General features: G+C 32.8%; 2 protein-coding genes across 5 annotated transcripts in view; both read left to right on the forward strand.

Annotated features, from left to right (window-relative positions):
• The first annotated feature begins 341 nt into the window (after nt 1-341).
• Nucleotides 342-3,903, forward strand: LOC123691609 (post-GPI attachment to proteins factor 2-like). The gene is made up of 6 exons (XM_045636095.1): nt 342-724; nt 813-944; nt 1,072-1,233; nt 1,484-1,589; nt 2,395-2,601; nt 3,024-3,903. Exons 1-6 carry the CDS (start codon nt 614-616, stop codon nt 3,152-3,154), a joined length of 849 nt encoding a protein of 282 aa, XP_045492051.1. The 5' UTR covers nt 342-613; the 3' UTR covers nt 3,155-3,903.
• Nucleotides 3,904-5,048: 1,145 nt separating this feature from the next.
• The window catches only part of LOC123691606 (transcriptional enhancer factor TEF-1), a 70,886-nt gene continuing 53,290 nt past the window's right edge, over nt 5,049-22,644 (forward strand). For 2 of the 4 annotated variants that reach the window (XM_045636090.1, XM_045636092.1), the window contains exons 1-2: nt 5,396-5,721; nt 15,048-15,124. In XM_045636090.1, the coding sequence (XP_045492046.1) occupies nt 15,091-15,124 (34 nt within the window). In that variant the 5' untranslated portion in view covers nt 5,396-5,721; nt 15,048-15,090. Of the gene's footprint in view, nt 5,191-5,395; nt 5,722-15,047; nt 15,125-22,644 lie in introns of those variants that run through there. The other 2 variants (XM_045636091.1, XM_045636093.1) reach the window with 2 other exon arrangements.

Below are 22,644 nucleotides of genomic sequence, written 5' to 3' on the forward strand. Positions count from 1 at the left end.
TTGATTTTTTAAGCAAATAAATAAACATACACAAAATCATTATTATTCTTAAATATTTTGATTATTAATTAGTTGAATCACGAACAGGTATTAAAATAAGAATCTGCGTGTTGATTTATTGTTAAGTATTTAACTAGTATATAATATATAACCCATAATACATTAGGCGTTTAAAATAAATTTGTAGTACTTATTAGTTACAAGAAAATATATCATAAATCATTAATAACTTGATGAATAGAAAAGTTATATGTAAAAAAAAATCCTACGTAAAGTATTTCATACCAAACAAAGGGTGTAATTATTCACCTTGAGGCATGAAATGCGCAAGTCCAAACAACCTATCTATACTCCACGCCTTAGTTCATATTCTTCAATTTTACTAATTGTGATTTTAAGCTAACGTGATAAATTTAGAGCGCTAATCGTTGATCAATAAAAAAAACGATAGTTATGAATTTGTTAAAAATGTTTACGAAGAGTTTTTATGATTATAATCTGAACGTGTGAAACTAAAATGGTTTCGAAGCAGATCAATACACTAATAATGTATCGAATATAATTATTTTTTAAATATGATTTTAACAAACAAATATTGAATGATAGTGAGAAAATGTTAAATGACGCACAGGAAGAGTCGGCACAAAATTCACAATTGTTGCAAAATTATCGCATAAATAACCCAGAAGATGTGAACAGTGCATTAATCGTTGTAGAACATAAGGTGATCAATTTTACCATAACTATTTTTTATAAATGCAGATTTAGCAATGTAATAATATCGTAGTATTTTTAATTTTATTATTTTTTAGGGAGTTTTGTGGACATGTGCGTTAAGGAAAATATGTTTGACTGCCCTTTGGCTTCCATTAGGCGCTTTAATATTTTGTTACGTGACAGCATCTTTATTCCAGTCAGATGACATACATGAAACACACTGTAGGGTATGTAATAGTAAACTTTATATTTACAAGTTTATTGCACTTAGACAGAATAAAAAAGAAATTCGTATTATGACTAAGTGTTGCCATAATATGAAAATTAAGTAATGATTTATGTATTTTCTTTTAGGTGTATAATGTAGTGCCATCAATAAGTGCAATTACTGGGATCAGCCCACAAAGGTATATTTGGAGGATATGTATTGCCTACCACTTAGGACCAAGACTATTGATAGGATCTCTATATTATAACTATCATAAAGAGCGCACTGTGTTTATAAGAGATGAAGAGGTAATTTATGTTTTATTTAACAATATTTACAGCCGACTATAAGGCGCAATTATAGACTTTTTCTCTCGGAGATCGAACTCTGGACTTGTGATCAGACTACTGTACTAGGGAGACATCGATTAGATATCGAATTTTTAAATAAATCGTTAAGCGATTGAAATCACTCAGACATCACATACATCTGTGTATTTTAATTTCTAACCACCATTATTTTAAAAATTTAAATTTAACGTTTTTTTTTTAATTTCAGACTCGGACTTTGGCTTCGAAATTGGGGGACGCATGCTATTGGTTGAATTTAATTGAACTGTTCGCCCTCACTGGTGTTACCTATGTTTCAAATAGAGAAAATTATTGTAAGTTGTTTTTGTCTAATATTTATTCTTAGTTATTTCAAACTATTTTTTGAAGTGAAAATTCTTTAGGCGCGATGCTTGAAAGTAAATTTTCACGGTCGCATAATGGCAATACCGTCACGTCATGGTATTGACATGGTAGTCGCCGATTTTGGTATCATTGAATCTTGCCAAAGAAGTTTCACTTCTGACGCGTGTGCTCGGCACACACGCTCTTTTTTAATTTTGTAAGATACGAAAAATAAATCCGTTAATACGTAAATTTTTTATAAAAGAATGAGTACCTACTTACTGTTACACAAAAACAATTGGAACATTTTCTATGGTCAGCGCTTCAAAAAATAAATAGGCGCTCATTCTTTTTTGCAACTAAGTTATTGGACCAGCGCCAAGATCGATTTTGGACCGTCCATTATCCATAATGAAAGTAACATTTTCATTCTTTCACCTGAATACAAGCTATACAAAACCTAGCTAAAGTTTTTACGTTGACCTTCTTTTTAAGAAATGCATTCCATTTTCAAACATTTAAATTAGGTAACGATTTTCCATTTCAAATGAACTTTGTATTTATATTCTGATATGTAGGTACTAGATATTATCACGTATTATAGTTTTAACTATTAAGTATTTCGTATTTTTTTAAATATACATATTATGTATACCTACCATAATTTCGTAGATAATTTAAACATGAATAAGTAGTTTTGTATCTCGTTTTTAAGTTACGTATTTACTGCATTGCATTTTCACCGGATTTATCAATTACTTACATTGAAAGTTTACATTGCCCATTATTTTCCAGTTGTTCACGAGAAGATATTCATAGTGTTCATGGTGGCTTCCCTCTTGCACATGTTATGTAGAGCGCGTGTTGGATGCATCGCTAGTGATGTGCTTGAGCCGGTGCGGACGAACCGACTAGTTTGGAATCTATTCTTCATAGCAATAGCTGCTACTATTGGGCTCATTATTTTCTTCCTAAGACACCGTCTACTTTGCCGACCCCTCGGTGAGAAAACTTCACTATATTTCAAAGATAAATAATCGTTTTACGATAGATTATTGAAACAGATTATTTCCGAACAATTGGTATGGATTTTACTACCCGAAAATAACATAACAATCAGATCAGTTTTTTTAGATATTTGTTTCTCTATACCCGACACTACCTAATGTTATAAATGCGAAGTAACATTTATCTTTAAATGCATTTTGAAGGAGAATAAGAAAATGAGACTGATTCGAACTCCTAACTCTTTGCTTTCCCATAGGCCGTAATTGTATGGCAACAAATTAGCAACTGTAGACTGTAGTTACAAGTGTTGCAAACGCTTATTACGATGGAAATTTCGCTCAACATTGTTTCAAACACTCCAAAAACTGTTCTAAGATTTTGTGTATGCAATAATAATAATAATATTTAATTTTCAGCTTTTACGTGGTTCTCGGTTTGTGAATACATATTGGCGACAACGAACATGGCTTTCCACGCTATCGTCGTGCGAGATCTGCCTCTACATGAAGTCAAAGTCATCTGCCCTGATCGGCACAAAACAAATTAATTTCCTATAAGTATAAGATATTAACTGATTTACCGTACGTGTCAAATAACTTTGTTGGTGCGATATTCATGAAATGTTTATTAAAAGATAAGTTAAGTTATAGGCAAGAGACATTTCTACCAGAACGAAGTTATTTTATATGTACCAAATACTTACTTGTAAAAATCATTGTTATGCGTTACTATTGTTTATATAAATTGCACGTGTTGGTTGTTACTGTACTGCCTTTTAGTACTGCACTTGATTTCTATAATACAGCATACAAGAAAGTTATAATTCGGCCATGTTATACTTGAATTAGTTATTGAATATTTGCAGGACTAAATACTTATAGCCTAAATGTGTATTTACTACTTACAAATTATGTAAATAAATATTTCGTTTGCTGAAATAGTATTTATAACTATGTACTTTACTGTAACGTATAAGGCTATTAGCAAAGAATCGTACAATCGTAAAATGAACACTTCATAAAATGAGATAATAATATCACGTACTTATATTATAGGTATGTATTTATTTTTATTTATCGATAAGTCACCGAGTATTATATCATTTAAACTCTTAGTAAGTACCTATATTATTTTATTAGGCCTTCCATTTTTATATCGTTATTCAGAGCTCCTGCTAGTAAAAATGACAAGAATACAGTACAAACTAGGTACCTACCTATGTATTATTCCATTCTTGTTTCATTGTTAAATATTAAATACTTACTTTAGAGTATTAATTATTATTTAAAAAAATATAAGATTATGTATAAGTAATATAAATCGCTAATTGTTATATATATGCTGTATAATATATTTCGCACAAATTTGGTACTTATTAATTTATGACTTGGCACAATAATTTCATAACGAGCGTAATTAATTAATTATTATTAGTATCAGTTAACGCTTAAAAGTTACTAAAATATGATCCTTCATTAATTTGATCTTGTCCTTATAAGGACATAATGATATAAAATTAATATTATTCCCATGATTGTTACAAATTTTTTTTTATGAAACCAATATTTACAATTTGAAATATGGCAACAATTTTTAGAATGTGTCGTTTATTTATTTGGCAGGGCTAAATTTTCTGTATTTTTGAAATTATTGTGCTTAACAGTATTTCGATTATAGTATCATATTTTTATGTATTTCACTTAATATTAAGCTTAAAATAGTGATCGGTATAATATATTATTATATTATAATATTTATTATTCTAAATAAATTTGTTCGGTAAAAATGTGAAATGGGTGAGTTTTATTTATCCCTTTTGCTTTTTCACAATATAATTTTGTGATGTGTAATGTGTATCCAAAAATCATCCAGAACTCATCTGTAAGTATCCAAAAATCATAAATCTAATATAAATTCCATTAATTATGTAAGTGTTATTAGTGAATAATAATATATCAGTCGGAACTAATTAAACAATTTATTTTGGATTACGTCTACACGATTGTAGAGTCATGAATTAATCTCAAATTATATTTTAAAATATTTCAAAAAAAGTATTTTGCTTCATATTACTTAATTATATGGATCATCACAATTGATTCTAGTAAAAGTTAAAAGTTTAAAGTTTTTATGACAAATCTTCTCGTAATATAAGCGAACAAGAGTCATCTATCGGCATCTAAAAATGTTCTCATTCGTACACTAGATGGCGGAACGAGTCTGCTAATTCGGTTTGTTCGGTTCTAGATAGTCGTTTTGTTTCGTAACAAAGATGGCGGCGAACGGGAGCTACGCAGGTATAAGTTTTCCTTGTGTGCGTGTATACGTGCACAAAATTTCACGTTTGACCACTCTAGTCACGCACACACGCTTAGAATGCCGGGTGTTCGCGGGGCGAGGGGAGTAACGTCCGTGAAGTTCTGTCAGCATATGCGCAAACGAGGTGCGCATTCGTCGCGTGCGTTGTCGGGATTCTTTGTGCCATTCTTCGCATACCAATAAGAGTATATTCTTTTAAATTACTCCCAAATTGACATCTAATCAAAATTCGCCCCTTCACCTCACCTTCTAAGACCGTACTAGGTAAGTAAAAAATAATTTTTACCGGTTTTTCATACAATTAATTCGAGATTTCGGTGATTTTTATTAGGGAATGTCAACAATGCGATCGCGATCCTGCAATATTTTACATAGTTGTCGTGTTTGCTTGGGTTCGACTTCCGGTCGTTCGGGTGTCGGCATTTCGCGATGTAAACATTATCTAGTTTTAGGCATCAGACATTTGGGAAAGCTCTGTAGGGCATGAAGTGTGCTCAAGGTGTTTTTGTGTTGTTAATTTTGCTCGAGTGCTTACTGAGATGGCGCAATTTTCGAAAGACGCGGTATGGTATGGTTCGACCGCGATACACTTCAGTCGCGTTGGTGGCTTTATGAGATTTGACGTATTCCGCGCGCGGTGATGACACTTGTCAGGTTAATTTATGAAATGTCAAACGTTTTTTAAGTAATTCGCGAGTGAATAAACTGTAAACAATTTGTTAGTGAATTAAATATTGATGCAGTGAAAATTTTATAGTGTAATGGACTGTTATTTCTCAAAATTTTGCCCAAGGCGTGAGTATTTATCAAGTTAGCGAAAACAAACAAACAAAATTCCTCAAATTCTCTGAATGTTTCGTTAGGTTTTCCGCGCGGTGCAGTGTTGTGTTAATACGTGAAAATAAAAATAAAAATCAAATAGGAAATTTTGTTGCTCTGTTACATAGGTACCTACATATTTATAGATTCGGTGAACGATTAATTTACCTATATTTTTTTAAAATTTACTACCTAGTAAATCTCATTATGTAATTTTAAATCGTAATTGTTTTCTTGACTTCATAAAAGATTAATTTTACGTTAAATTACTTATTATTAACTAATTTTATAATTTAATATTAAATCTTTTTCTGGCTAATAAAATCGGGCAAAATATTAGATTAATTTCTTAATTAACTTGTCTAACTGCAATAGGGTACCTACCTACCTGTATATTGTTTTTATTTATTTTAAGGAATGAAATTCAACAAAATTTCTTTCAACATCTAGGTTAAAAATTACCCTTAATTTCTATTTTTTTTTACAAAATATGATGAGTCTTCAGTGAATTATTTAATTTAGACGTAGGTATAATCAATGATAATAATCAAGGAAAACAGAATTATCATACATTTTTTTAAATGTACCTAAGTATATTGTGTACTATACTAAATAGGCATTTCAAATCATACTTTTGTTGTACTATTTGTTTTTATATACCTATGTATTACTAAATACATACGAATAAATATTAACGAGTTCATGTCCATTTAATTTTGAATCAGCAAATTGATGAAAAGTAGCTATTATAAGCACGTCGGTAAATTTAATTCGTGAAATACGTGTACAAATGTTCCTATGTGAGCTCTACATGATTCATCACTCGTAAGTGCTATTGATAGACTTATAGGCGCATTACGTACAAAATAATCACATGTTGTTCTTTTATAAACCTCATATACCTAATTGTGAGGCGAGTGAATAAGAACATATTTTGAATCAATTACCAATTCCTAGAACGGCGCTTTTCTAAGAAACTGTATTTACACATCTTTAGATTGTGAGGCGCTTCACTTGCGTATCTGTCGGTCTCTCGAATGACTGCCAAGAGTTATTTTGGTCAATATGGTTGATGTTTTTATTGCGCGTCGCGACGCGGACGACGCCGACGACTCGAGAGTCACACGACAAGCAATAAGACGTGTAAACTGCTGACACTTCCAGCCCTCACGCGCCTTCGCACCTAATGGATGATCTAAAACGATTTATCACGCTCCTCGAGCGAAAATTGGTTGTAATCAAACTTTATTACTCTTGTGTAAATGTTGGGCAAAATTTTCGTTTCCCATCTCACGCATTCAAATGTTCTTTCGTGTAATTTAAGGAATAAACGCAAGCATCGGATGTAATATCGTGTGCGTGATTGCTTAGCGAGGATGAATTACGTTCCCTTAATTGAAGGGCTGGAAGAGCACCGGATGCTATCTTAGTAGGTATTATATTTGCGGCGAATAAGTTCTTAAAATACGTAAAATATGGAAGATGTAAGGCATATTAAACTTATAACATCCATTGAATAACGTAAGGTTAAGCTACCTGCTCTTATTGACCTGTAGAAGGTTCACACCCTAATCCCAAAAGAAACTCCCTGACCATGAATCAAAGCCATTAAGTGCCACACATTGTGAAATGTATTATAATGCCTTCCATTGTGAATTTGTGAATGAATTTTACGAATTGAACCTGTCTTCCCACAATTACCTGTTATTTAACTAATTGTAAGAAAACTGCAATATACATAGGTAACTCATTGGTGGTCGGTATATAAAAAGAATATCTTTAAGAGATCTCGATAAATATTATGATCAATTCATCATGACTTTTTCCCAAGTGCAAGAGTCTATAAATGAGATGAAAAATTCGCTGAGTCTGGAGATATGATTGCGACGTCTGTCCAGTAGCCTCGCTCTATTCTCGGACTACTATTTGTGGATTATTCCCGCGTTGAACCATTACAGTTGTTCCTACACTATGTATCTTAGTATTATGACAAGAAAGTACAAATTTATAACGCTCTAGTAACAAATGATCTTTTTCATTTTATACTTGAACAAAAGAATTTTCTCTCTTCGTTTATGTATATTTATTATGAAGAGATAAATGGGGATAGAACGTTGTATGAAATTTGTGTCGCGTGTAAATTTACTGGTTAGTAAGCACTTCTCACGTATTCCGAACGTAAACAATATAAACAATATTTGTCTTTTTGTTGGTCATGCAAGATATCGTTACAATAAGCACTTTACTATCACTGAACTCAGTTTTCTTGGTAAACTTTATCACTTTGTTTATAGATTAAGGCACGTGTAAATTATAATGCAATTTATTATATTACATAACATGTTTTTATAATTTTATTTTAAATAATTACTAATGGAGATTACGAGTTATTCATGCATAAAGTTAAAATGGACCCAAAACTCACGCAAGATATTCACGCACGTGGGTCAGATAATATTTATTGTCGTTCATTTAAATAAAAAACAATTTAGATATTAAAAATAAACCGTCAAAGACAAATAAATTGTTTATTCATCACTAGCTTCCGCCCGCAGCTTTACCCATGTGTTAAAAGAAAATTCTCATAGGAATGATATATTTCACAGAGATTAAATGTTCTCTATATCACTATCGAGCCTCCAAACTATCTCCAGCCACAAAAATTTTACCATAAAATCACTTCCTTGGTACTTGAAAAAAAGACAAACTGACGAATTTACATTTTTAACAAGGAATATTAGTGATTATCATGCACATATAGAACATATTCCAAACATCGTAAATGTAAAAATCTTAAATCTTTTGTCAACTGAAAATAGATTTTTATAGGCTTTGTAAATCAAAATAACGATCCTACGCACATCCCTATACTGAATCGCGATTTCAAATAAAATGTAATATTAACTCTTACATTGAAAGGAAAAATCGAATAAAATTTTGCAGAAATTTTTACGATTGAGTTCACATTGCGCGTATTGCAGGTAGCATTCGATATGAAGCCCACTGAGTTCACTTGTTAAACTATCGTTATAGTTGGAATTGTTCTCCGCCTGTAGCCGTTCTTGGCGATTTAATTAAACTTGTTATTTGTACGTTTTATTTCTGAATTGTGCGCTGAGTTCGCTTTGATTGTCCATTCTGTGAGCTTTACCTACCTGGCCTTTTGTCTTCAGTGCAGTCAATTTCTAACTAACTTGTATTGTTGCAAAATTTTACAACCGACGTTAGCTGAGGTTCCAAATTGTTTTATTAAACTGTTCGATTAAAACATTTTAGGCGTTTTTGTGTCTGGACTGATCCGTAACGCTTTATCGTCCAGTTAGGATTTAGAAAGTAAATCTAATGTTTCTGCTAATTTTTCTAAACCCAAACTATAACTGACATTAACAGAAATTATACCTACACATACTGAGAATGTAATGTCTTTTTGATAACTTTAACGTTAACATTAAATGTATATTCACATAGGAATTTTGTAAAATTAAATTGATATGTAAAACGCCACCGATCAATACGATTTGCATTGATTATATGAATTTGCGTGTTGTATCCCTTCTTCGTAATGCAAAACAAATTCCCGAATAATGACTTAAATTACTGTTGGGATCATAAATAATGGCAATACAAAATACAGTAATTTTCACAGTTTTATCTAATGGACCATAATAGTAACCTCAAATTATTAATGTGAATGTATTACTTTATGATTATTAGGTATAATAATGAGGTAATATATAATATCCATTATAAACTAGAATGCAACGAGTTTGGGTTAATAACTACTAATTGAAAAATTGGTAAATTATATCCATCTTAATGGGGGTAGTCGCATTTTGATAAATATCTTAAGGGGCGATGTATGTGTTATGAATTTATACTGTATGCAGAGGTTGATATGTAGGTACGTACTTTTTCTTGAAAAAAGGAAGACATTTAAGTTAACTTATTAAAAACAGCTAAATATTAAAAACGGTACTTTGACACTTACCGATAAATAGAGCATCCTAAATATGGCATAAAAAAATGTTATAGAATTTATAGAAGATCACTCTAAACTCGAGGAAACCACGCTTAGTTTACTGTATAAAACTTTGTCCGAGACGTTTAATGAATCACTTTTTTCGTGATAAAACTAATTCAGTGATAAGACTGCCACTGTTGTTCTGATAATATTTTTGACAAGTTACCGAGAAACGGTTAATGCTAAGGTGATTATTTCCTTACTTTTGTTTTCATGTTGTGACTTCGTTGAAATTATAATTTTACAATGATGCATTTTAAACAAAATATTTTAACATATGCTATGTAGAGCTTGTTTTATGAACCCTATTGATTAATTATTATGTATCCTTACAACCGATCATAAACGATTTCCACTGATATCAAAATATCGAGAGATGATCTTAAGATTTATGATCAGTTGGTATTCGAAATGCTTTTGTGCCGATACCGCATTACATATTGATGAGATGTCATAAGCCTTGCCTCTGTGATTATTCTTCAAGATAAAATAAGTGAGCAATTTCATTTTCAATAATAAACAATTTTAACGAATAATTATCTTGATCACAAAATTAATGGCAGATACATAAAATATCAAAATCAACAAGTTAATATTCGAATAATACATATATGTTTTTAATAATATATGTATATCCAATCTTCACTATCTTAACCACAATGTAACGTCTTACACGTGTTTCAAGCACCATAGCTAATACCAATTCGATATTTATCAAACATGATTTTACAGCAGTATTAATAGCGGCATTAAATTGAAATTACACATCGTGGTATGGCACAGACCAGGCAGTTATGTATATTGATTTTCACGTGTCTCCTCCCATACCTGTCCTGCCTTCGTTGCTTTTGATAATGGCCCCGAATTTCGTAATTTGAAATTATAACCAACCTCGGTAAATCGTCGACAATTTTGTTAACTGCCTAATAACATACTCAACACATGAATTATATATTTATTAGTCTTAAAAACTTTATAACGTGTCATTATTTTCATTTAACGGCTCGTTGAAAACTTTATGCGGCGCTACTTATATTTGTTGATAAGATATAACTCTAGCAAGAGTAACATAATCTGTGAATGTGTTAAAAATGGTTAGTTATTATGATTAATAGAAATTACGATGATGGTAATAACTATATTGTGTTAATGTCGATAAATCGTGATTTTATTATCGGTACGTTTGATTTACATCCGAGGGAGTTGTGGAGTGTTTTAGCCTCAATTCTCAATCCAGAAGATTGATGTTGCGTCGCTCCCGCAGCTACTTCGAAGGAGCGCGGCTGTCGCGCGATAAATTAAACGCAACTCATATTAGAAGCGGAATAATAAAACTATACGATCATCCCGCTCCTACTTAGCCGAAGATGCCGTGAGAGACAAGGATGTAGATAAATGCGTTACGAAAGGACTGCTTTTTTATTATTCCACGACGAAGGTAACCGTTATTCGTAACTTTACTTAATGACGGCTTAAGATGTTTGATTTAGATTTCCTCGGAATCTAGTTAATTATTTTTATTCAAATATATTTAAGTTAATTTAATAAACGGAATTCCAATGATAATATGAAAACAGAATACTTAATGGAGGTATTTATAACAAATTTTAAATTTCCATAGAAAACTTTTAAGCCAATGTTATTTTTGGTGGCAATAATAATATATTTTACTATTTACTTACATGCCTTAAAATGAAGACCATAATAAGCGTGATAATTAACCTAAATTATAAAAATTAATCAACATAGGTACCTAATTTTTCTGGCACATGGTTGCCTCGTCCACACAACAAGCTGTATCAGATAAAACAGCCACATAGATATAAAATGTTAGTATTTACGAAGGACTAGTATCGAGCAGACGTCATTAAAGCATCATAAAAATAAATAGCATAAGAAACTTATTTAGGTTAAGCATTATATGTAGCAACAAGTATGCAGGCGAGGCGATCCAACGAGATTGCTTGTCCGGCCATGGCGTACCTATCTGCAATCGGTAAATGGTTACTTTAAGTCTTGATATGCGAAGTATTCCCCATGGAATGTCACCGTCACTGTACTGTACTTATATGCGCTCGGACGCACTGAATTTTTTCTTATCGCCGATGCATTTTCTGCAAGTTTTCAATGTGAGCGACATGAGCGAAACGTAGTGCCGTGCCATTAAATAATAATTGGTGCGCATTGAAAGTTTTATTGCGTTTTGGTGAATTCGCAGTTGAAGAATACCACGTTTTTTAAAAATATAAGACACAAGAACTGATTGCAATTAGGTATATGTTTATTGTTGGAAATTATCAGAACTGTGATTACTTCAATAGAGAATCGCATGCTTCTTTGATATGTCAATAGACAGCTAGATTTTTTTCATTACCCTCTAATTCAGTAAAGGCGTGGATATTAAGCCGGCGGTAATAACTCGCCCGACTCCCGTCATCCATCACGGACGGTGCAATCGTTCCGCTGTCAGTTCTATTCCGGGACGCTCCGTTTTCGCTAATGATTCTCCGTCGCCCTTAGATCACACATTTACTACCAGGTTTATTCTTCCATCAACAATTCTCTACTTTATTTTCCTCTTACGTACATACATTACATTTTTTATTTTATTCTTGTCCGGAACTAAACGGAAAAGTATATTGCGAATCAGAGACAAATTTTATTTGCGTAGGTAATACGAGCACATCACTATTTACTCCTAATGCGGCTTAAGTTAAATGTTCGCAGTTGCAGCGCAACCTCGCTGTTTATGAGTTTCGTACAAATAAAAGCGTAAATGCCGGATCGCGTTCCATGTGAGAGAGTTTATAATTTATTTGCGTCGCAGTTTTCTGGCGACGATTTTCCCACAGGGGCGGTGTCTCAAACGAACCGCACCCGCCCTTTATGTGGTTTTTTGTGGCGACACAAAATACTCCAGTGGAAAACATTCAGTGATAACTGGTAACAATCGCTGCCGCCCGGATGCCCCTACCATTCCACGCATACCTTTCGTTGGACCTCGAATGATACTTTTTCATCTAGCAACGCGTCGTTGAGTAAAACCTATGCTTCGTGACTGGAGCTATAAACGATCATTAATTAATTATTTCCCATCCATCAATTAATATATGTACCTATTCAATAACTATTTACATAGGTCCATTTACCGTTTCACAGAAACAACATTTACAGGCAATACTTCAGTGTAATTCATAGAGATGATTAGGAAGACCTCGATTCACCATCCGTGTTGAGGTCTATTATTCTATATCTACGTCTTGTTATTACTGAGATACAATAGCTATACTTCACAGTACATAATCCGCTTATCAGCCGGTCGTACAAAATAAATTGATTAGAAAACAAAACTTATGTTCGTCCAACAATATTTAAATAATAAAATAATATTTATTGCTTGGAATGAAAGGGGAGAAATCCGTAGAAACGGAACATTTTCATGCTCATGCTCTAGTACATATGGCGTTTTTTTATTAATGTCCCATTGTTTCTTAATCGCTACGCTCTAGATTTGATACACTGATAAGTTTCCGTTAAAGTTAAATGTTGAGTAAGGAGCTACTTTTGTCGGCTCTTTCCGTCCCAAAAGCGTGCTGGCCAGATCTCTAATCAGATTCTACATATCGCTCGGTTCGATCTCTATTTGACAGGCAAAGGATTCATTTGAACGAACAAATATGTCGATTTTTCAAACAACAAACTGACTGGAGCTAATAAAATATTGTTCAAAGAAAATATATTCATTAAAATTTCTCATACATACCTTTAAGGAGGTATTGGTTTGGTATGCCCATAGTTACGTGCGAGTTGTTTTATTTTAAGAGGTTTCTTATGTAAATAAGTACCATTATATTTGGTCTTGAAAATTGTTGGTTGATCATTAAGAAGTTTGATATTAACTAAATATAAATTAAATCAAGTAACGATTTATAAAATATTATAGGACGACAACAAGGAACATAGATATTTTCCACAAGTTGTTGAACTTTAAAAGCGCAACCTATTCAATAGTCGTAATCGATAAAATATTAGCTTTAGACTGAGCATTTCGAGAAGAAAAAATTAACAAACAGAAAGGATAACAATAGGTAATATGTACATATGAAAATTAGCTAGAACTGACAAAATTATAATATTATATAGGTACAATAGTAATCTCTTTCATTACTTCGCGCACTACAATTATTATTAACCGAGTACTTACCTCTCATTTCACTAGACAATTTTTCAATGCATTAAAACCGTTCATTTAGTTGCAAAATAATCGTACAAATCTCACGCTAGATGTATCACTGTTCTAGTTAAACGGTAATAAATCGTATGCTTAGCGGCGCGGTGACTTGTGTACATAATTAACAATAGTGGTATTATACGCGATTTCCAAACCGAGCCGCGCATTGCAGATCGTTTGTCATGAGCAAATTGCTATTTATGAGGATTATCCATTCTTAATCGTGTCCAATTGTTCGTTCACGCGTGCAATATTTGAAAAGTCGCTGTATCTCAGTGTAGGAAAAATTCCTTTCCCAGCCCTCTCACCTGGCATTGTTTCCGTAAACAGTGCAGCTCATAAATAAGCGATAGATATTTAGCTAACAATCGAACTCCGATGGGCATTTGGTCAGATTCCGAGGCAGGCAGCCATGGCAGCCACGTGTGCTCGCCTCCGCATGCCTCCGGCTGAATATGCAACCCTTGCTGCATGAATTTTGGCCCCTATTCGGAATATTCCATGCACATTGGCTTATGTTGCCGAGCAATGTATTGGTCGAATGAAATGTGCGATAATCGAATATCTCGATTCTATCTTCAACAGTAGAAAATTCAATTAGTTATTCATGCGTCGTTCGCATTTTGAAAATTTGCGTTCATTTATGTGGATTTGATTTTGAATGGAGATTAAGAAAAATTGTTTTGAAATTGAAAAATGATATAGACTTAGTACTAAATGAATTTCATGTAGTAGGGCTCACAAACAGCCCACATCAAAAGTCTGTTTAAGTACTTAGGATAAAAAAGGAAAGGAAGCCTCCAACTCGCTTCACGTCATTTTTTAACTACTTAGGATTAATATCGGCTTAATGTTTCAGTAATGAGTTCCTTAATCTATAGATATGTAGGTAATGGGCAACAATCCCTTCATGCAATTACATTTACAAATAACGTCAGAGATTATGAAGTTTTACTATTTCTATACTCATTAAGAAGGTTTCAATTCATTAAAGTATTCAGTATTCAGTGGTCGAAGTTGAGTTTAAATGTGTTATTAATTTCTTTTTAGGTAAGTGACAAATGGAAAGTTTACATCGGTGATCGATACACTCATGATGCACCCAGCAGGATACTACGCAAACCTTGGTAAGAATACCAAAAAAAAACTAGGAATACAAGTCTATTAAGTATTTCCTTTTATGCCCCTCGTGTGTTTGTATAACTACTTAATGACATAATACAAATTATTCCTACTTTTTTTCATGAATCATACATGTTTGTGTCTGGACATCTACCTATATTACTAAATCTAGTAAAAAAATTAGCAAATTAGTTTTCATAAATTTAACAATATTATTTACTACAAAGCATATCTTTATGCGAGTGATTCAATTTACAATTATTATGATTATTTATCTTTACGCTATCTTATCGTTTTCGCTAAAGAAGTATTGTGAAGGATGTATGACGTCACCATAAGTTATCTGAAGGAAAGTTTAGGTGATTATCTAATAAGTAAACAAAATCAATATTTGCAATGTGTGGTTGAAGGACGTTTGAAATTGTACCCATTTTTTATGAAGATATATTAGACCGTAACGAAATAATTACCTACCTATATGAATAGGTAATGTTCAAACTTTTTACAGTACTCCAAAATTAATAATGCGCATGCAAATCTTCGCTAATTGTCGTATTTCCAAAATGTATTTCATTTGACTAAACAAATTTTACTAAATTATTCATGAAGAAAATGCATTTAAACACTCTATATACATATCGTCTTCGGACGCTCCGGGAATATGACAGTTACCGAACTGTGACGAAGATTTCTATGTGCATTATCACTTTTGGAGTACTGTACATAAGGTATTCGACTATATGAAAGTAAGAATCTTTCTAACGAAAGTTTAAGAATTATTTGGGTCAAACACGTTGAGTTTGTTTATTCTAAATTTGCTATAACAAATTGCAAGTTAAATAAAACCAGTTGATCTGAACACGTGCTGGTTGTAAAGTAAATCTTGCTTACGACATGCAACAAGGTAATTTCTTAAACGCAAATTAAATGGGTTATTTATTATCATAGCGTTCATTAATAAGCATAATCAATGTCTCATGACTCTTCTCTGTCTCTGAACTTACGCTGATTTTGAAATTAAAATATTATGTATTTACATTATTTTTTCGTGTGGTACTCAGGCGTTTGATATTTAGGCCATAGAACGATTTTATATGATATGGACGATTTTATATCTTCTAATCTATAAAAATTAATATATTACACAATTAAAATGAACATAATTATACTTACGCATAATTTTACTCTCACAAGTTACATGCTAGCAGCAAAAAATCTGAAGTAATAATATGAATGCTGTGCTTAACATTAAAAGTGTATTAATCGTTTATTTTTCAATAATGTGCTATAACCTGTATAAAATTGATAATAATAATTGTAATGGAAAGGAACTGGTACAGCTGCGCAGTGTCAGACTTTCACTTCTTAATTAAACGATATAAGTGTCCCTGGGAAACGGGTCCTTGCTTGTATAAAGTAATTTATATTGTTATAAGCATAAGTTAAAATAAATTATTTAAAATACGCGAATAAAAATATGAGACTTTTTGACGTATGTAGAGATAACTATTGCTTAAAACTTGCACAGTCACTTCTCTGTTTAAACGATAACAAATAATGCGTCGTTATTTATTTTTTGTAATGTTTGGTTTAATGGAATAATTCTAAATTTATGAATGAATGATTGTCAATCCGACTTAAAACATAAATTTCATATAGATTATTCATATTCATCCAATATCTATTTTAATCTGCCCGTGATCACGCGCATCATTCATATAAAAGGTATCTAGGTACAATAATTTATTAATTTAAGATTCATATAAAATCGGTATTTTATATACAATAACATGTTTTTTTATCTAGTTACTAAAAATACTGTTTATCTTGAGCATGACTTTCATATTTGTAAATTAATAAACAATATTATTATCGAAAAATCATGATAATATTTTCCCTGTTATTTAAGTATTAAAAAAAAGATTATAAGCACCTATAGATTGTTAATTTTAAATTTAATTAATATAATTATAATAATAATTAATACCTAATGAATCAAACCGAAAAATTATTAACGTTCACATTGTCTTTGACTATAAACATGACATTTTCGATTTTTTTTTATTATTTAAATAATAATTGCAACTAACTAATTGCAACTAACAACTCCCTGAAACCGGATCTATAAATTTATATATATAAGTAAATACCAAACAATTTAATTTGCGTATTAAACATAAAAGTACCAAAGAACCTTGCATATTGTTTTCTAGATCTCCATTTGCATTTGTTGCATAATTAATTTGATACTGATAATATCATGTGTGCAATAGTTAGCGTAAAATGCATTGACTTTAAAAGATCCTTCACAAATCCATGGCATAAAATAATACACGCTCTAATAAGTAGGTACATATTTGCGAAATGAGTTTCGGATCGTTTTATTAGAAAGTATGATTGATATTTATGTGATAAGTGATTGTGTTTTGATTTCATTAATGGATAATTTAGTAAAATATATCATTGTTTTGTGTTTGCTGTAAGTATCATCGTTACTTGTTAATTCTACTAATATGATTAATGATAAATATGTTATACAAACACGCTTAAACAACAACGGATTGGATGAAAATTGCATGGTCATTAAAAATACACAAGGTTTATAAAATTGAAAAAAAGGTAACCCGTTAATTGAGTCAGGCGTGAACATTTAATTTCATATTTCGAATAGAATAAGGTAAACAAAAAAAGGAAGCTATCGAATCCGCACCCCGTTCCGTTCGTGAGCTTACAAATGGGTAGCAATTTGAGTACATTTGCACAGGGTTAATTGCTCTTCGGGATGTTTGCGAGAAACGATTGATTGGCCAATTATATGCCACTAATATCTCTCAGATCTTTAGCTTCAACTAGCTTTATTACGTCTGAGACGGTTTTAAGGACTCTGTCGTGAATAAATAAATATAAATATTCCATTGAAGATATACCGTTACGTGATTTGTATTCAAATATGTTTGGCCATTTCACTAATTTAAAGTTATGGATATCATTCGATCACGATTTTTGAATGTTCTAGTGAAATATTCTGAATTCCTATATATCGTGATGCTGATTTTAAAACTTTATTTGATAGAACACCTATTCAATTTGAATCGTATTAAAACTTGAGCTTTTGTAAATTAACGAAAATGTTTGTCAAAAGCGAAACGAAATTTGTACAATAATTAAGTCTAACTAAACGAAACCATTTCAACTCTACATTTAAGTCGAACAATGTTCGCTTCAACATACGTATTTTACAAATGAACATTTCGGATAAACCTAATTAACGTTGATGAAAACTCGGAAAGTGCAACAGATGCAATGAGCGCAACTCCGAGCTTCGAGTTCGGACGCCTCTATCAAACCTGACGTGACATAATACCGCACGCCCCGCCCCCGGCTTCTCGCTCTATCGTCCAAGGTGCGAGCGGGACGGCCGGTTCCCTCCGCCGAAGCCTCCACGCCGTACTGTTTCTAAGAAATGCCAACTGTTATTATCCACCGTGGATTGTTCTCGACCTCTTGGCGTTTTGCTTCGCTCTCATGAATGAATCGCGGCGCCCGCAGGTGCGCACCCCCGAGCATTAAATTTCGACGGCAATTACCCACTTCTAAATTTAGGGCAATTTTCAGCACGCCACTGGATAATTTTCAGTGGCTGATGCTGCTAAAGTCTTGCCAATTTCGGCTCCACGGGAAGTCGATCTTTAAAAATTGCCTTTTAAATTAATTAGCATATATTTGCGTGGCGCTGTCTGATCGTTTATCCAGATGAGCGATCGCACATCAATCACCCTCCCTTTGGCACTACTGCATGCGATAATTTCGGCGTGCATATAAAAAGACTCATTGCCCTGTGCCAATGATTGAATAATCAATTATATTTTATGTTCGATACATTTTACGAGTCACGTATCGATTCTATTAAGTTGAAAAGCAAACATGAATACATATTTCATAGGTTTTATAACTACACCGAGTAACAATTGATAATGACGTTTATGAACATGAACCATTTAAAGATAAATAGAAAGAACTGTTTTATCTACATAGCTTTTGGAAATAATACGACTTAATTGAATATCTCGTTAGTGAAGGTACAATTAAAGAAGTTTTAAAAGAACATCAATGACACATTTTAATGTCCCTCCATAAATTGTGACTTCAATTGCTTTTTGGATACGTGACAACAAATTCGTATTATTGTAAGGAAGCTAAATCACTTGGCACGGGTCGCAGCACACCGTTGTTAATAAATTTTCTGCTTTAACATCATTTCAATATAGTTCAGTGAATCATTAAGTGGACTTACATTTTTATGATGACAGTGTCATATAAAAATGATCTCATGCATTTATTTTAGCACATTATTTCAAAAATAAGATCTTTCTATAATTTCAAACTAATAATATCATGGTAGAGCCACAGTAAAGCCACCGTTGCACCACAGCACTGAGCAATTAGTATGTTAGTTGCTCAAAATATTAAAATTAGACTAGGCGACTTCTTAGTTCTTACACGACATCAATAACTACTATTCTAATTTTAAAGATGATCAAACGTTAATATATTCGAGCTTCTATAGGAACATAATTTCAATAAACCCTGAAATTACAAAATAAGAGCTAGTCTAAACTAAGATGACACATCTAAAGAAGCAAAACAAACACCTAATCGTTACAACAATAAAAACGGAGAAAGTAATAAGATCATCGTTGTAAGATAAATAGACGGCGAAGTGTATCTTTAGTGTTAGAAGCGTTCGCTATGATTGGCGCCGTTTCGGCAAAGTGGTCGGACCGGTTAGCCAGGCACCGACTGTAACAGTAGCCTTAACGATTGTTGGCCCACAATAAAATTATACCCTGTTCTGCCTTTATAACGTGTCTGCTTCACGTCTTACACTTTTTACTCCCTGTTCTACTTTATTACCTGATAATTTCGTATTGACATTTTCAGTTTATGAATTCTCTCGTTATTTACTAAAAATTTGACACGGCTCACGCTCTAGCACGCATGACGAGTAGATCAACGTGCATATTCAAATTTGTATTTTTTCCGACTCATTGAATTTCAAATGTGAAAACGCAATGCAAATTTTTACAATTAAATTGACTTTGAAATACAAAATCATTTATATCCTCAACTTTTATTTCAAATGTGAAATGAAATATCTAAAACAGAAATAGAATTCGCTTTGTATCTTTCATTACTTAGCATAAAAAGTGTCAGTCGCCAATGTGCACGAACGTGTGTTTAATAATTATTTACATTGCAAATATATACAACATCAACATTAAATTTTATTTGAAGCTGACAAGATTTTCTCTGTTGGCAAACAGCAAAAAACATCTAATGATTCACTGTGAGGCGATCGTTTCCAGCCAATCGGAAAATTCCTGTAATCTAACAAGACTTTCTTCAGCGGTATAGTTGAGTTGATATTCTCTACACGCAATATATCTACGCGTATATTAACCGAATATTGCACAATAAATCACCGATCATTCGGGTGATCATTCGGGTCATCATCATCATTAACGTTTCTCATAATAGACGTAATTTCATAGGCAACGCACGCGTGCGATTCTCTTACAAAAGTACAGAACAGTCTTAACTCGTGTTTTATCAACGACAAGATAAGAACTGAGTGGTGGATGATGTCATCGCCACACAGACCATGTCTCGATAAAGAAAGCGTTCAGTGGGTAACCTTTGTTAGATAAGATATATTTAGCTAATTTAAAACAATGCATACCTATATTGTTACGTGTTTTCAATGGTATTATGCCAAAAAACTTACAGGAAGCGTGGGAGATTTGATATAATTGTTGAGTCAAGCGTGATAATGTCTCTTTATGGATAAAAGTTCAAAAAACTTGGAGAAAAAAGACGTATCCCGGGGTTTTATGAACGACAGGGCAAGAGGTCTACTCAAGCGAAGTTGACTTGGCGCAGACGGGAGCGTATCGGATTGAAACTCGAAATCTCGAACCGGTTTTCTTGGATCACGTATCCCTTTCTATCGCAGGGTCTCTGGTATTTCATCTCTCTGTTTGTGAGTCACTGTTTTTACGTATCACGCCGCCGGCCGCTCTACGCACTTCATGGTCACTCGTTCAACTCCGTCACGCTTTGACTTCAATGACTCTACATTATGCGACAATACTAATGTTCAAATTAATAGTTGATCTTAATTACAAAGTGAAGTTTCACAACTGGTTTGTTAAGACTTCACGGTATACGCGTTTTGGTGTATGTGATCTTGCTGATAATTAAGGTATGGTAACTCTAGCAATAGAAAATAGTGCTATGTTACTTGCTCTTTAATATTTCATAAAAACTGAGTGAGTAGGGTAAATATAACTGAGATGTAGAATATAGCGATCGAGCGTCGGATTTAGCTTATTTTCCAAAAGCGGTCTCAGGTGAAAGGACATTTATTTGTCATCGCCAATTTACTGCTCTTTAAACGTTTATGTGCCATTTGGCGTGTTCGCGCATAAACAAAAACATTTTCAGTTCTCCGTGACTTTATTTAAAGCATTTGCACCGTTTTGTGAATGTAATTCTGTTGTTTTTTTGCTTGTGCGCTGCACATCGTTTTATACTCGTTAAACTTTAAGTGCCACTGAAGTACAAATGGGCAGAGATGAAACTCATTTGTTTATGTTTTATTGTTTCTGTCAACGAAAGTTACATTATCCTATTTGATTCGTGTTATTATTGAGGTAATGAATGGCCCCGGCGCGGCGTGAGCAGTTGGAGGTGTAGAAAGAGAAAGGGAACTTATTCAAAAGTAGGTAATGTTTTTGCTGTTCGTGTTGTGTTGCGGCAACGGCGCGGGCGCATGATTCATCGACGCGTGGGCTGAGCTTATTATGCTAGCTCAATCCACACTAACTTTTTCTTTTCCCTGTATATCAATCATTATAATTACATCAATTATAATTATCGCTCGTAATGCCCAATGTTTATAATAATCAATTATTATCACTGCGTAATCAAGATAAAAAATATCGAAAGTAGCGCAAATTTTATGATAATTTAAAAAAAAGTTCCTAACGCATATTTCTCGGAATGAATTAAAGCCTTGCTTGGGCTTGCCCTTTCTTGATTAGTTTTGTCACGAAGCGAAACAATTCCCAGGCCTTTTGAGTCAATAATCGGTAATCACTATTCCCTCATCATTAAGTTTCTTTTGTGGGACGTATCAACATTTACTTTTTATCTACATCCAATGAAGGGGCCGCTTTTGAGTATCAAAACTGTATTTGCTCTACCTGTTTTGTGTGCAGAGGTGCATTTCAAATGTTTATTCAAACCTTGACTTTGCTAGCGTTTTGTACTTATATTCATCTTTATCTGTCGCCAGTAATTTAACGGTTCATTTTTCTGAGTCCTCTATTCATTTAAAAGCATTCTGTTGCCCATGTCGCCACTTTTATGACACGACAAAAGGTTGTAAAACATTTAGTTACTACCGCTTCAAAAGAATATTACTGTTATTGTTGTTTTGCTTTCATTATTTGTTACTTATAAT

The sequence above is a fragment of the Colias croceus genome, chromosome 5, assembly GCF_905220415.1.
Source record: "Colias croceus chromosome 5, ilColCroc2.1".
Taxonomy (NCBI): domain Eukaryota; kingdom Metazoa; phylum Arthropoda; class Insecta; order Lepidoptera; family Pieridae; genus Colias; species Colias croceus.